The 17,328-nt window shown below is 37.4% G+C and overlaps 1 protein-coding gene across 1 annotated transcript in view; it reads left to right on the top strand.

Annotated features, from left to right (window-relative positions):
- rgs7a (regulator of G protein signaling 7a) overlaps positions 1-17,328 on the top strand; it is a 67,541-nt gene that overhangs the window by 27,790 nt on the left and 22,423 nt on the right. Inside the window, exon 4 of the mRNA XM_081347439.1 lies at positions 16,846-16,942. Within this exon, the coding sequence (XP_081203565.1) occupies positions 16,846-16,942 (97 nt within the window). The remainder of the gene's footprint in view (positions 1-16,845; positions 16,943-17,328) is intronic.

Below are 17,328 nucleotides of genomic sequence, written 5' to 3'. Positions count from 1 at the left end.
AAAACCATTCAAAAATAACATTTTGTTCAATTTTTTTTTTTTTTAGATAATGTTTATGGGCTTTTTATGAAGGCTTTTGTTGGTATTACAGTGTTGAGTCAGTGACAGGAATATATTGAGAGGTAGAAGGTATTGGTGTGGGATCAGGTAAGATACAGGCTAGAACAAAACCTGCTCATGGACATCATGAGCACTGCAGCTCCTATGTGTACCAAGCTCTGCCTGTTCAATGATTTTATTGTATTGTAAAGCATTAAAGGCAAAGTGAAGATGATATAAAACAAAAGGCAATCGCATTGACATTTCTAGTCTGTATCCATTATCCTTGTTCTTTATCATTTCCTTCCTCGTACTTTGATCCATCTCTCCTCCCTCTTTCCTTAATTTTAGCCTTTTATCTTTTCCTTTGGAACAATCTGGCTTTTCCATCATCTCACTGTCTTTTCTTTTGAGTTTGAGCTCTCATATTTCTTTTTCTCTTTCTGCCATTTCCTGTATGTGTCACTGTTTTCTCAGATTCCGCCTATGATGGACTCTACCTGTTTTGGCAGTTAAACATGAAGAAAATCTGAGTTGTCACGCAGGAGATGAAGTGACTCACTGCCACTTGAGTGTGCAGAGCCGTTAGCACGTTATTGCACTGCTGACTGGGGTTTGGATTAATTAAATTCACAGTTGATTTCTCTGTGCACCTTTCAATCTAAGGTTATGAGAGTCTCTAATAATTTCAAAGCGAAGATAAAAGTCAGCATCAGCTTAGATGTTGGTTTGAGACAAAACTGTTGCAAAGTAACTGAAGTGCTGCTCTGCTAGTCCAGCTTCAATGTGCCAAAGTGTGGATTTTTGTGTCAAATCAAAACCAATTGGTCAGTCAATGTTGTACTCATTTGCACTGCTTTGTTAGCCTTTAGAAGCCATAACTACACCATTTGGACCAAAAACATCCTTCTCCATTGACGGACATTCAAAAATGTGCCGTCTATTAAACTTTTTGGTTTGCTTGTTTGTTTGTTTTTTCAGCAAAATGTATATTGATTGGTAAATGTTTTACCAGTGCCTGTTTATTGTCATAGTTTAGTGCCAGTCCAATATCTGTAAGTCCTATTATTTTTGAAAAAAAAAAAAAAAAACCTACTTTTTTGTATTTCTTTTTCACAGCACTCTATGTGCACAAATTGAATAAACTAATACATTGCAGGAAGAAGCAATCCTTCAATATTAAATACTGGAAACATCAAGTGCACACGTGATCTGTAAATCTTACAAGTTGCATTAATTGACTTTTCACATCTAATTATGCCGTTTATTTCTTTCTCGGGTGGCTCTTTTTTCTTCCATTTTGAAAATGTGCACATTCAAATTTTCAGCATTTTAATGTGACTTCTTTGTCTCTAGTCAAAGCTCTTTTAGGTCACTGGAATTTGTCTAAGGTGTTGGCTCATGTTCTGAGGGAACACATGACTTTTCCACCGTTGCATGCCGTATTTCAAATCTTATGTATTATTTTTCTGTGCCTGCTACCATAATAGTGAAGATAACATTTAGAATGGAGACCACTTGCACATATGGTGTCTTCCAGGGGAGGAAACGCTAGTGGGGTGTTTCATTATCGGTTAGGTTGCTTTGAGGGTACCTCTCTAAACATTACAATAAACGCTGCCACATACATCACACACAAGCCTCCAGAGAGTAAGCTGGCGAGAGCAAGAGAAAGGGAAAAAGAAACAGACAGCGGAGGAAAGAGGCGAGGGGGCGCTTATTGCTTCAATTGATTGTTCTATAGTTTCTCCACAGACCTACACTTTCTTCCAGGTTCCACAGTCTATAGTCCACAGTGATGTAAATGTCCTCCAAGCCCTGCCTGTCTGCATTGATACAGCTTGTTCTGTGATGAGGATCCCTGAGTAACCTGAGGAAATCTCATCATCTTACCTCTCCCCCTTCTATCGATTTGGGGCTGCTGGAGCATCCGCTAGCTGCCAGTCTTTTCTGGACTTTTTTGCTCAGTCTCTCTGACACCTTTGTTGAGAAACAGCAGGCATGCTTTACTCTGGCTTTTAAAAATAGTCAAAGTTTAATAAATTTTGACACCAATCAACAAGAGAACAGAAAGTGCATTTGGAAAAGTCTGAATCAAGAATATGCCTGGGTTATATTTAACCCCAAAATTATAGGAAAGTAAAATGAAATGAAATTAGATCAAATATTTTGAACCGTTAAGTTTTTTGGCATTGTGAAATTACTTAGTAATGATGTATACCAATGATGTATAAACTTGAAGAGACTTAAAACTATGTATTTTTTATCCAGATATCTGACCAGTTGCACAGTGAAATTAAATATGAAAATTTTACATTTTATTTCGTTTCGTTTCATTTTGAACTTTTCCGCTGACCACCGGATGCTGTGTTTAATTTAGTGGTTTTTTTTTTTTGTGTGTGTGTTTTGTTTTGTTTTTTGTTTTAAACTTTTCCGCTGGCCACTGGATGTTTTATTTCATTTTGTTTTGTTTTGTTTTGAACTTTTCCGCTGGCCACTGGATGTTTTATTTAATTTTGTTTGGTTTTGTTTTGTTTTTTGTTTTATTTCATTTAGTTTTGTTCTGAACTTTTCTGCTGACCACTGGATGCTGTATTTTATTTAATTTATTTATTTTGGTTTTGTTTTGTTTTATTTTGGTTTATTTTGTTTTTAACTCATCCGCTGACCACTGGATTCTGTATTTTATTTGTATTTATTTATTTTGGTTTTGTTTCTTTTCTTTTGTATCTAATTTTCTTTGAACTTTTCTGCTTATCCCTTTGTGGCCCCCTTGGTGTTCCCCGATGCTAGTTTAACAACCCCTGCCTTAAGTGACTGACTCATTACATTTGACTCATTGCAGTTACTGCAGGCGGATCTAGAAAATCACAATACTGTTGGATTTCTTTAGGGCCTGTTCATTTGTATGCTTTTGTGCATCTGCTACACACTGTGTGGCTTTGCTAAATGTGTGCAGTGCACAGGATTTGACTCAAGGCCAGTGGATGGTCATAGTGTTTAATGACACGGTGTTGTGGTTTATTAAACTCCTCCGGAACAGCCTAACAGAGAGCAGGTAATTTGTATGCATTTCATTCGGTCTCCCTTCTTTTCAACAAGCGCTGGATGAAAGTAATAAGTCGTTCTTTTGCTTTTACAGTGAGTGGTCAAGATCTTTGTTTTGTAACTACTATCATTTATTAATGCTAAGATGTTGAATGTTGCTGTACAGATGTTCCAGTACATTAATAAATGTAATTTTCCACATAATAATCATTCTCATTTGGTGTAAGCTTGAAGCTCATCACAATGCAATCCGGCTGGTGAGGACAAAGTCTCTAAACGCTTTGTTGTTATTCAGGACACACGTGTGGACACAAAGGGCCAGAGGTTCTTGGCTAAAAATAGTGCTCACTCACTCCTGCTTTTCATTAAAAATGTTGTCTGTTTTTTTTTCTGTTTATCCTTCTCTTGTTTCCTCTTGTTATTTCCTTGCGTTTGCATACCTCTCTCTATCTAGCATGTATTCTTTCTTTCTTTTTTCCATGTCCTGAATGTTGTTTTACTTAAGGGGACACGTCAACGGTTCAGTGGCAGTTGGTTACAAATGGCTGGCATTGTTTATCTGCTCTTCTTCTCTTTGTGTTTACCTTGTTTGTCATAGAGAGAAACATTTTAACCGAGAGTCCAGATTTTTTTTCAAACGTATTACTGCCGCTGGGAAATTATTTTGCTTTAAAATTGGGTAAACCTAAGATAGCATACTGCTTTCTTGCAGCATACTGTGAATAATTGGTAACATTATAGTTTTGCTCTTGTATTAAAAAAAATGTTTAGCCTAAAGCTTTGAAATGTTGACTTAAACATCTTTGACATATTAACAATACCCATGGCCAAAATTAAAAGAAATTTGAAATTTAATTTTAGAAATAGAAAATTATGCCAATAAGATTTTTGGACACTATTTGGAGTTTTATGGACATGTTTTCATTAGGTTTATATGAAAATGCAAGTCAGAGGTTTTCAAAATGTTTGATGCCACGGACACAGAAACAACAATTCCCTTTCAATATATTTCCTTTGTGAGGAAAAACGTATAGAGCAAAAAATAAAAATTTGAATATGTAAAATTATTGTCTTTAATTATTAAGCTGACACTGTCTCTTTTTTCTACTCATGTATGATGTAAAGCTATGGTTTCCATGCAGATTTACAGCCAATAGAAAGCAAAATTTGATTTTATTATTTTATTTATGCCAATTAAATTGCTAACTTCTTTGATAGACCTAATCCAATGTTTTTTACACATTGGCTTCGTCCAAAAATGTAGGCAGCTGACTTGTTGCCTCACTGCCAAATGACTTTGTGGGCAGTGTTTGTGCATGAAGGTACCTCACGATACGGACAGACTTCTGAAGCAGCATAACGGTTTAAAGGGGTCCTATTATGCCCTTTCACAAAGTCTTGATTTTGTTTTTGGGGTGTACTAGAATATGCTTCCATGCTTGATTGTCAAAAAACACATTCTTTTTCACATATTTTACATTATCACAGCACATCTCTTCCCAGTCTAGCTCAAACGCGCCATTTATTTCCGGTTTCGATGAAGCCCCTCCTTCCGAAATACGAAATGTGCTGTGATTGGTTACCCAGTGTGTTGTGATTGGCATCGCTTAGCGCGTATTCAGGAAATGTCATGCCCCTTACCATAACAACAAGCTCTACTCAGATGAAAAAGGATTAAGGATGGCATCAATTTCAAACCAATTCAAGCCTGGTTCAGACTTAAAGGTGCACTGTGTAAATTTTAGCGGCATCTACTGGTGAGGTTGCGAATTGCAACCAACAGAAGTTACGGTGGCCGACAGACAAATGTCATTGTCTGAGACAGCAGAGAGTAGCCAGTTAAAGGTGCTGTATGTAACTTTTCTACTAAAATGAATCGTTTTTTTATTGCCTGTGTGTGAAGGGGTTGTAATCTCACATTAAAATGATCCACTTTGCGGGTTTTGCTATTACCTCGGAAAGCAAGTATTCTTATTTTTATGTGAAGGTGCCGGGTCGGATTTACCGCAAAATCCAGTGACGTGACCTGCACGCGCACTCCCGAGCCTCTCGCGTCTCGCCTCGTCTAGCCTACTGACTTTGCACTCAACAGCGACGACGCTGCAACTCATGACATGTCTGATAACACTAAGAAACGACCTGCTCCCAGCACAACACAGACTCCAACACAAACTCCACATATTGATAAAAAAACAAAAAAAAAGTTTTTTTTTGCTGAAGCTCGTAAGGCCAGACGTGAATCGCATGAACTTCGGGTGAAAAAACACGGCTCAGCATCGGCAGGGCATTTGAATAATGGAGAAACCTTATCTACAAACCTAGAATGTACATTTCCTGAAGAAAATATGAAGTGGTGCTTGCAGTGGCAAAATTCGGCACGGTTGATAGGGTTCCATACTTGTCATGGTACGAGCATGGAGCATTAGTTCAACGTCAAGCTGATAAAAGTAGCCTATTGTAACGTTGCAGTGGGAGTTTACCTTAGTTTCCAGCATGTTGTGTGATGCTTTCTCCAGTGTGTTGTGTCTCAGTCTGAAGGTACACACAGTGCTCGCTCATAAATTCGAGCATGCGCAAGAGCATGCGCTTGTAAACTTATTGGTTGCAATCTGAAACATCACCGCTAGAGGTCGCTGAAAACTACATACAGCACCTTTAAGCAATGAGGTTTCATTACAAAGATAAATTAATAAATTAGGTTTACTTAATTATTCAGTAAAACGATATGTTATTGCGAATATTATTGGTACTTGTTCATCATTGTGTCAGTATTTTATTCGCTGACTTAGCTAGCTTCTTTGCACAAAGAACAACAATAGTGACAAAACGGTTTTGTCCATTCACGGCGACTGTAGAAACATGTCGGTGCAAAATGGCAGTTCAATGTAATTTCAATGTAAGGGGACCCGCGGTGTATGAAGATAGAAATGGATCATGGTAATAAAAACATAATGGTTCAATATGTAAGGTCTTTATACACCACTGAAAACATAGTTATGTATATGATATTGCATTTCTTTTAACAGATCCTCCTAAATATTACACAATACACCTTTAAGAATGTTAACAAACAAGAGGATCCAGAACGGATTTTATGCATGGACTTTGCAAGCACAGATTTTACAGGAAGTTTCAGAGTGGTATGTTTTTTTTTCTTATACTGTACATTTCATCATGTTTAGGAACAGTGTTTCAAATAAGAGTTTTGGAAACGGGGTGGAAAAAACTGTCTCTTTGACATAGCGACAATACTGTCTTCTCTCAACCAGGCCTTATCGCCTTATTCTGTGGACCGAGATTATTTAAATGAGTAACATTATGACTTCATAAGATCTGGATAAAACACGTTGTAGTCCGAACGAGTCATTTATTGTTGTTCTTGGAAAGTGGATTCTGTTATATAAAATATCTCTCTTTGTAGAGGACTTTGAGCTTTGTAACCTTTTATATCTTTTTTATGCTCAAACAGCAACATTACACACTAACTAAAGTTGAAAAAGTGAAAAAGCATAATAGGACCCCTTAAATGATCTACAGCAAAATAGTGAGAGCTTTGGTGATAACCAAGGAAATTACTACAATAGTAATTTCTTTCTAGAAATGACATCAGATGTGGTAAACGTTGGTCATACAATTACATACAAAAACATACAATTACACACAAACTGGCCACCAACCGCAACTTTCACACGCCGTCTTTATTTTTAGCTCAACTGTCATAGAATGGAAAGCACAGGATTGTGGGATATCAAATGCAGCGAATGAGACATCTATGCTGCCTTGAAGGGAATCTCAGGAGACAGGAAGTGAAGCTAACACTGGATTCGGACGTGCCTTCACGCCTTCCTACCTTGGAATGTATCTTCCGAAGGCAGCATTTTTAAGCTTCCAGACGCAGCTAATGTTCTAGAGTCCAGTGCTATGTGGTATAGAGTTTTTTAGAGGTCTTGTCATGATCATTCTCAAATGTTTAATGTCAGCTAAAGTGCTGTGGAGAATTACACGAAAGTAGGTTATTATGGGACATATTTGTTTCAGCATTCTAAATTAATGTGTGTGTGTGTGTGTGTGTGTGTGTGTGTGTGTGTGTGTGTGTGTGTGTGTGTGTGTGTGTGTGTGTGTGTGTGTAAAAATGTTTGGTAAAAAGCAGCAGGTGGGTGGTCGGATTCATTTTCCGCGGAATCGTATTCTTCCACAGCTGAGTCAGAACACCCACTAAAATCCCTCCCACACATGCTCTCATGGAAACAGACACACACACATGCAATCACAGACAAACAAAAATTCACAAGCACGCTTACACAAAAATACGCAAAACAGAGAGCGAAGAAAGGATGAATAGGGCTGCCCTTCAAGTCTGTCTGCGCTTGGCCTTAATTCCTTAACGCACAATTCCACCCCCAAAGATGATGCTTATATCAGCCAAACATATTAAATAAAACCTGTTATAACCAATTATTAGATTGAGGCCAGGGGCAGGATTTTTTGCGCTACACTGTTTTCACCAATACAGTCAAAATGAGGAGGTGTGCGAAAAGTACAGATGAAGAAATAAAGTGATGGAGAGTGAAAAAAGGCTAATTGTTGAGAATTGCATCTTGGTTTGTATTGCTGTATTTTTTTATTTAGTGTGTTTGTGCGTGTGTGCTGTTCAGGTATTACCAGGGACAAAATGTCCCCACAAAGATGACAATACCAGAAATCCTTGACCTTGTGGGAATTCTTTTTGGTCTTCATAAGGAAAACTGCTTTTAAATCATATTAGATTAGTTTTTTTGAAAATGTAAAAATGCAGAAAGTTTTCTGTGATGGGTAGGTTTAGGGTAAGTGAATAGAATATACAGTTTGTACAGTATAAACATCATTATGTATTTGGAAAGTCCCCATAAAACATGGAAATCCAACATAGATTACCATGTTTTATAAGTTGCACATTGCATTTTACCTTTTCATTATTATTGGAACACAAAGATGAGGACGTTGTGGGGAAAAAACTTCATAGGGTGATCGGTGATGGTTCCAGATGTTAACACCATGATATTTTATGGATACCATGGTACCGAATGATTGCCAAATTGCAATACCTTGGTACTTTTTGTTTGGATTTTAGGTTATTATTGCCATCTTACATATAGAAAATAACATGTTACTATAGTACATGTCCTTAAATTAGGTACTGCCATTGTACAATGTCCAAAGTTAATACCAAGTGATACTTTGCCATTTAACTGTTTGGCATTTTAGAGCAAAAAGAGGGATGTTGTTGAAGAAAACAACAGTGATTGTCAAATATTAATACCATGGTATATATACAATTTATTCAAATACAATTTTTCAAAAATTACCTATTTCAAATACCATGGTATTTTGTGTTGTACTCTAGGGTACTTCAACCATCTGACATTTAAAAAAAATATATATATTACTGTGCATGTACCCTTACAAAAAAAAGTACTCTGGGAGTACCAAGACAGTGCTGGTATTAATTGGAATAAGTAAATACCATGGTACTTTGATATATAACATGGTGAAATTGATGTACCATGTGATCTAAATCATACTGCAAGGTACAACAAAGAATATCAAGGTATTACTATGGTACTATGTGCAAAATACCACGGTAGAACCATGGTAGTTTTGATACTTTTTTTATAAATGAAACCACCATTTACCTGTTCAGCATTTTTAGAGCACAAAGAGAAAGACGTGTTATGAAAAAATCCCTGACAGAAGTGTGTGTGTGTGTGTGGGAGAAAGAGTTATACAGTGGGACCCTTTGAAGGGCATCCTCAAGCTGTGTGTGTAGGGGAGAGAAGCATTAGCTTACTAAATATGATTTATATTATGCATAATGGAGAATGCACTGCAGCTTTTAGGACTGTCTTTTTCGGAATTTTTTACAAAAAACACTCTTGTGCGTGCAGAAAGTGGAAAGAGCGTATGTGTGTATGGCATGAGCATGGCTGTGTTCACTTGTTTTTGTGCACACATTTGTGCATGTGTACGTGAGAACGAGAGGGTTGTGCGACGCTACATTGGAAGGATAATGTCATATAAACAGTCTGATTTCAGCTCACAGGCGAGTTTAACACTGAATAATATCCTCCTACCCCTTTGATAGTAAGTGTTTGTTTGTTTTGTGCACATTTGTGTTCTCATGACAGAATGTGTGGCCTTTTTATGTGATCGTACGGCATGTGTTGGTGTGTAAGCGAGTGAATCAGCGTGTGTGTGTGCAGGCAGGACTGGAGCAAGACTTCAAAGCCACTCAATCAGTTGGAAACTTTAGGTGTGTGTGTGTGTGTGTGTGTGTGTGTGTGTGTGTGTGTGTGTGTGTGTGTGTGTGTGTGTGTGTGTGTGTCATCTCTCTTAGCAGATAGTGTGCTCTCTTATGCTGAGAAGAACCACATCATGTTCTCAGTGAATAACTGAGCAGTGCTCTCTCTGATGTTGAATATTCAATTATGTGTAATGCTGTATTGAATATTCATGTGCTTTTTCTGTGAAAGGGCACTCATACCTTTGGTCTTTAGTCTCTTTAGTCTTTAGACGGGTGCTGGAAGGCCAAATATACTGTAGGGTGTGTGTTTTTTTTATTTTTTTTATTTCATCTTAAATATATTTCAGACATTTGTCACGTTACACTCGACTGGCAGACAAATAAATCATTCAATAGATTTAGCAAAAAGTTGCTTCAATATTTTGTTTTGTTCATTTCCATATCACTGAAATTTGATATTTTCGAGGCAGACATTAAGTGAGTTCAGTGAGAGAATTCGCTGTGTTTTTAAGATGTTTTAAAGTAGGTCGAATTTGAAAGTCCCCTGCCTTCTGTTGCTCTCCATTTTGCGTTGTCCTTAGTGAACGGCTCCTGACTCATTCTGTTCCGCTTGGTCTGGTGAGACGCTTTGCCTGTAGTAACAGCTGGGGATTTAAGTGGAACTTTAAGTTTGAACTGCTCTGATGGGGATTCTGCGCAATAAATAACAAACTATATTTTGTTTGAAGTTGAGGATTGGCAAATTAATCCTGTATTAATCTTGCTTGATATATTACAGCTGCACTACTACAGAATGTTGGCCTCTCTATCACAGTCTTTGGTTAAAGGTGCACTGTGTAGTTTAAGTATTTTATTAGCTAAAATCAATGTCTTTATTCATAATTATGTCCTCATTGGTGTAAAATTCCCTCTGCCAATGATCTGACATCCTCGTAAGCGAAGAATTTCTTATCTTTATTTACATTGGACGGTAAGTCCAAGGAGGCTTCCATGTCTTTCCACCATTTTGAAAAACTATAAAACAGAGAGGGACAAAAAGCACTAGCCTACCTCAACGCGTTTCCACAACGTGTTTTCTTTCAGAGCCAGCGTCACGTGACTGAAACCAGCTGAAACGAACAAGGAGATCAGTGAGAGGCGCTTGTCACTGCCCTGACTTCACTGCACGGTGCTTCATAATGCAGGATCATACTTATGCCGAGCCACAGGAGAAGGAATCCTGCTATTAGAAGACATGTTGTCATAGCTTCTTGTTATATAACAGCTACCGTAGTTGCAATACGCATTTGAAAAAGCGAGGCACTAGAGAGCACTATTCGTTTGAATGCAAAATACAATTTCACCGCTAGATGGGAGAAATTCCTACACAGTGTACCTTTAAGAACGCAATATTGCATGTTTCTTGCAGAGAATTTCTTTTATGTTAGTTGCACCTTGACACTTTCCCCTGGTTAAAGGTGATCAACATATCAGAGCTGATGTATCATCCAGCTATGGAATTTCATTCATTTTTAAAGCAAAATAATCTTCAGTAGTGCTTTTCATTTTATTCATTTTTTCAAGGTCATATACATAATTGTATTTTTTTTTTTTTTTTTTTTTTTTACATGTAGAAACTTGCTATCCTTTTAACCACAAATGACCTTTAGCCAGAGACCTTTTTAAAAGTAAAAAAGTTTTTGGTAAAAAGATCAGGGTCCTTTTGGGAAAGTTAATGACATATTGATAACACAATACGATTAGTGAACTACAAAATTGTTATTATATAAATCATTAAAGATTTTATTTATATTTAAAGTCCAACTGAAATCAAAATTGACCCTATTTACTTTGTTAGCACATATTACTAGTCTTGTGGTGAACAATTAATCCGTACAAGTAAATACACAGAAAAAAAATTGTTTCCCGTCATAATCTTTAATCAAAGTCTGAAAAGTTACTTCCGGTCTGGAATGGCGTTCCTTCTCTGATGACGTAGGTTTGACGGCTTGGTTTGGGAAACGCTTAACCACTCTCCTCAAACCGTTAGTCTGTAATGAGCGAGAGATGGAGAGGAGGAGCGCTAGAGTAAAACCCTGCCCTCTGTTCAATATTCCTTTTCACTGGGAAATACGTCACAACACTGGAGAAAAGTCATTTGCAACTTCCGGTTCACGCGGACTTTAACTTATTACTTATTCAACTATCAAATATCAATGATCAGTTTTTACATCAGATCTTACTCTGCTATATTATAGAGCAGCATTTTGCATATTTTCAAGCTTTTAGAAACTAAGAAATTTAAATCTTTGTAAATATTATTTATACGGTTATTGTCAAGGTGTGGTGCAGGCAGAAGATGACGAAGAGGAGTCAGAAGTTCCAATACAAACTTTTCCTCACAATACAACTCAAACAGGTACAGACAGGCAGAAGGTACACGCACACGCACACGCACGCGCACACACACACACACACACTAGGACGGAGATCGGTCGGAGATCGGTCGGACAAGGACTGACTGAACAGAATGGAACTAAATACAAACACAGATGAACACTGATTAACAGGACACAGGTGATACAGATGATGATGGTGATTATTATTAACTAAACACAGGTGATACAGATGAACTGAAAATGACTGTGAAGACGACACGTGATGAGATGACAGGCATACAAGTCCAATGAAAACAAACTAAACCAAACACAACTGTGACAGTTATGCTGTTACATTTTTCTGCAGTTTTACACTACTGTGGTCAGTAAGATATTTTAATGTTTATTTTTAAAATACAGTAAAAAAAAATCCAGTAAAACAATTTGTAACCTTATACATTTCTTTGTTTACATACATTGTCTTGTTACATTTGATCAATTTAATGTGTCTTTGTTGAATAAAAGTTTCTTCTTTTTTTTTTTTTAAACAATCTGACCCAAAACTTTTGATTGGTAATGCGTGTACACTACAGTTTGACTCACTGCCATCCTAAATTGAGTGACAACATCTGTCACAACAACCATAGAATTTTTCTTGTCTGTTTTCCGTTTCTCTGGTTTTCTCTTTTTTAAACATACACTTAAAGACATCAAAATCATTCTCTTTCTGTCTCTTCCTTGGCTGACATTTGTATGTGATGTCATCATCTCCCCGGTTGCCTAGGAAACAGAAAGGGGGGGGTTGGCTATAAAATAAGAGACAGGGAGTGAGGGGATGAGGGGGAATGAGCAGAAGAGATCTAAAATTCAAGTCATTCCTGCAACAACCTTGTCTGCGTCCGACCACTAACACTTCCTCTCTCCTCTGATGCAAAATAATAATCAAAAGACACTCACAAGCAGTCTGAACTCCAGCTGTCTGCTACACACACACAGAGAGAAGTGTGTTTTCAGAGCTCAGAGTCGCAGGGTTAAACATAGAGGTGGTGTCATTGTGTGTGTGAGTGTTTTTCTTAGTGTCTGTCTCTGTTAATTAGCTGGTGTGGAAGATTTTGGAGGGAGTCTTTTGTTTTTTTGTAAGTGCACACTTGTGCTTGATGAATAAGGACGCTTTGATGTGATCCCTATTTGATATAACTGCTGTGTTAATAGAGATGCTTTGCTTTGTATCTGAAAGATTATTCCATGTCTCCTGTTGCCACACTAACTTTAGCATATTAGCGGACTCTTAACAAAACATACATGGTACATGGACATTTACACTACCATTCAAAAGTTTGGGGTCAGTAAGATTTTTAATGCTCATTTAGTAAGTCTCTTATGATCAACATGGCTGTATTTATTTGATATAAAATATTTTGGATTTTTTTTACAATTTAAACAAGATAATCAGGAACCAAGGAAACCGGAACTAAACAGAGCAGGACAATAGCAAATAAAGGAACAGAACAGAATATCAACATAGAAGTCCATAATCGTGACACATTTCTTATATTATCACAGTTCAAAACATTTTTTTTTTTTAACATTAACCTGTCTCTTGATCAGTTTAATGTGTGCTTGCTTGCTGAATAAAACTATTAATTTCTTAATTTAATAACAGTAGTGTATTGTGGCAATATTATATATTTTTTTGCACAAATACCATTTTAATACCACCTTTTTTGGATATAACATGGGAATATCATAGTTTTTGGACGTACCATGAATATGGGAATCATTCAGTAACATTTATACTTGCGTTTATTTATTTAGCTGATGCTTTTATCCCAAGTGACAAATGAGGAACATCACAAGCAATTTGTCATAAACAAATTGGGTAACATGGTATTACTATCCGATACCTGAAACTAATTTTAATATCGTCTGTAATAAGATATTTAAACTGGAACGTAAATTAAATCTCTGCCCTTATCTCTTGTTTTCCACTGAAAGCATGAAAGAAAATTTCCACTGAGGAGTTTGAAGCCAAACCAAGCTATTGCTGTGCAGTTTAGATTAGACCCAAAATAAATGTTGAATGTCTTCATATAGGAGATGAGGAGGCAGCAGCTCTAAAGGCAACTACTTTGGTATGCAAAGACTGTTGATATATCGAAGATGTGTCAGGATTGAGGGCAGGACACAGTCTGCCATGAGTCAGTGACAAAGCTTAGTCATTTAGTAAATGAATAATTGAGTTGGCCATCATTTCCAAGTGTGTGAATTGGGATGTACTGGATATTACAGGCTCAGTGGCGATGACCTGCTCAAATCCAAAACCAAAAATATCACATTTATAGTTGGGATTAAAAACATTTAATTCAGATTCTGAGGTGAATTTATTTTAGTCCGTATTTTAGCCTCTGGCTTTAGTAGTGTGTTTAATGTCTGTTTACTTCACTGTTTGATATCTCTCTTCTGGGCAACTGATCTTCTTGGCTTTTATCAGTCTGTTCTGTGATTGGCTGCAGCCACAGATGTGTGGTGGGCACAGATGTTTGATCCCTGGAGATATACCGCCACAGGACATTTTGTTTTGAGAGAAGTGTCTGTGTGAATGTTCCAGGTATGCTGCTTATTATGTTAGGGCTGTCAATTGATCATGCACACTGATCCATATGTATATTGCATAATTATGGATTTTTTTAAGGCTGAGGCTCATGTTTGAATTCACAGCCCACCTGCTGCTACAGTCAGTGCACCTCATTTATTAACTATTAAAAAAATACGTTTTTGTAATAGTCTATCTAATGCTATATATACAGTATAAAGACTTCAGTTCAAAAGTTTAGAGTCTGTAGAGTCTGCTATGTTCCCCAAGGCTGCATTTATTGATCACAAATACAGTAAAAACCATTATATATTTTTTCCAGGAATGAATAGGAAGCTCAAAAGAATAGCATTTATCTGAAAAAGAAATATTTTGTAACATTATAAATGTCTTCACTGTCAGATTTGATCAATTTAATGCATTCTTTAATAAAAGTATTCAGTTCTTAAAAAACTAAATCTAACTGATCCCAAACCTTTTTGAACGGTAATATATATATATACTAGAATAATATAATATTTTTTTATTATCTTGCATTATTTTATAGATTTTTTTTCAGCAGATATTTGTATATGTGGTTTAAAAAAGTGACATGACGTGGAGGCCAAAAATGGTAATCCATACTCAGAACTTGTCCTTTGCATTTAACCCATCCAAGTTAGTGCACACACATTAGGAGAAATGCACACTGAGATTCATGGGTAAATTTAAATCAATGGCTTGAGCTCCTTGTTTTAACAAAAATATTCTACAGTGTGGAGGGTGTAGGTATACCAACAACCAGCAAAATTAACTGTAACACAATATTAGGCCACGATTGATAAGGACTCTAATGGTTAGAGTCAGACTGGTAACCCAAAGGTTGCGGGTTCAATTCTCAATACCAGCAGGAAATGACTGAGGTGCCCTTGAGCAAGGCACCTAACCCCCAATCGCTTCCCGGGTGCTGCAGCAAATGGCTGCCCACTGCTCCCGAATTGTGTGTCCACACACTGCAAACCATGGACACACAATTCGGGAGCAGTGGGCAGCCATTTGCTGGCCTAATATTGTGTTACAGTTAATTTTGCTGGTTGTTGGTATACCTACCACCTCCACACTGTAGAATATTTTTGTTAAAACAAGGAGCTTAAGCCATTGATTTAAATTTACCCATGAATCTCAGTGTCGGCTTAATAAAAATTATTAGCCACAGACTGGCTGCCGTACTACTACGACTAATGCCAGTGAGGCTTTTGGGACTTCATATCATCACACATCATTGCACCATACAGCTGAGATATGCTCATCTTTATCTCTCTCTCTCTCTCTGTCTGTCTCCCTCTCTAAAATGTTTCTATTACAGTCGTCAGTGTGAGTGGAATGCCTCGATCCCTCATTACCTTAAATTAGCACTTCAGTGTTTGCCCACCAGCCTGGTCTGCATTGTCGACAAAGTGTATGTTTGATTCTCTTTCCCGCAGTGAGTGCGTATGCGCTGTAGGTGGCTAGTAACTGCCACCTAAAAGCATTTCATCTCTGGATATTAAAAATAAGCTATTTCTGGAGTCATAATAATGGTTTTCAGGGGAATTTAACAACATTTTTTGTTAGGATTCTCTCCAAAGGCATCACAGCCTGAAGAAATACTCTGCATCAGTGCAGCGCCCACTGATGTAATTCTGCATGTTAACTGGGCCTCCCCTTGAGGCAATTGTCTCTTACTCTCTCTCTCAGGCTATCTAAACACTCACAGGTACAAGCTCATATACTTTCACAACATGTTCTGCATATACATATACAAACACCTCCATATGTATCGTGTCTCCAGGGCGCACGTTGTTAACCTGATTTCGATGTGGTCTTATGCTAGAGTGATGTCACTGGCAGCTGTAGAGCACTTGGTCACATGTCCAGAGTGTGAGATCCCTGGCGACGCTTTGAGCTGCTCGCCTTGTTAACTCGAAGCTTCTCTAACAACAGCCCAAATGTCAGCGGATCAATGAGCAGGTGACATGATCGGTCCCGCTCTGCCCCAGGTTTCTCATCATCTAATAAATAGGGTTGTTATTTCCAATGACTTCATTTACTGAAGGCTGAGTTGATCCTTAAGACAAGCGTCCCGTGGGCTCTTATTGAAGTTCTGTGGCCTCACACTCTACTGTGAATGGCTGTATTATTCACCATGTTTGAGTCCTGATTGTCTCTCCAGATTTTATTTGAATGGAGTGATTTATTATATTGTATTGTATTATATTATATTACATTACAGTGGAGTCCAAAAGTCTGAGACCACTTTAATATTTGTTTGTTTATTCTAGAAAACTGTAAATAAAGAAAATGTAGGGAATTTGAAGAATTTTAAAAGATAGAAATATAAGATAGCTTCATAAGATGCATTTGCAATAAAAACATTATTTTATTAAATAATTATTTTCAACTCATGGAATATTGACACTGATTTGTGTTCTTGTTTTTATCCCATGTTGCAGCTGCATCAAATGCACATATGTTTTATTGACTTGCATCTCTTTCTCTCTCTTGCTTAGATGGAGGATGTGATTGCCAGGATGCAGGATGAAAAAAACGGCATACCTATCCGTACAGTGAAGAGTTTCCTGTCCAAGATTCCCAGTGTCTTCTCTGGTAATTCCCTTTACACCTGTTTTAAATACACTGCGGTTCCAAGTTGGCGCTGAGAAAGCAGAATTCAGCAGGAGCCAGTGCCCCACAGCAAGCCTGAAGACCAACACAATGAAAACTCTGCCAGAACTCTGTAGTGCAGCACCAGTATCTCTGGTGATAGCCTGATCTCTATCAAAGGTCTCTGGCCTGCGTTGCTCTGGTGGGGAAGCACAATGCATTCTGGGTATAAACAACAGGGTTTGAACTGTTTGTCTATGGGATTGGCTCATTATGTTTGTTCATCCTGAAACAGCAATTATAAATGCAGCTAATGGAATATTCTGAGTTATTTTCAAGCTAATGTTTATCGAGCACATCGGTGGCATGCTGTTAATTACTAGTACAGA

Source organism: Scardinius erythrophthalmus (genome assembly GCF_964197995.2).
Source record: "Scardinius erythrophthalmus genome assembly, chromosome: 19".
Classification (NCBI taxonomy): Eukaryota; Metazoa; Chordata; class Actinopteri; order Cypriniformes; family Leuciscidae; genus Scardinius; species Scardinius erythrophthalmus.
The sequence above is the reverse complement of the archived record's forward strand: the minus strand, read 5'-3'. Positions and strand labels throughout refer to the sequence as shown.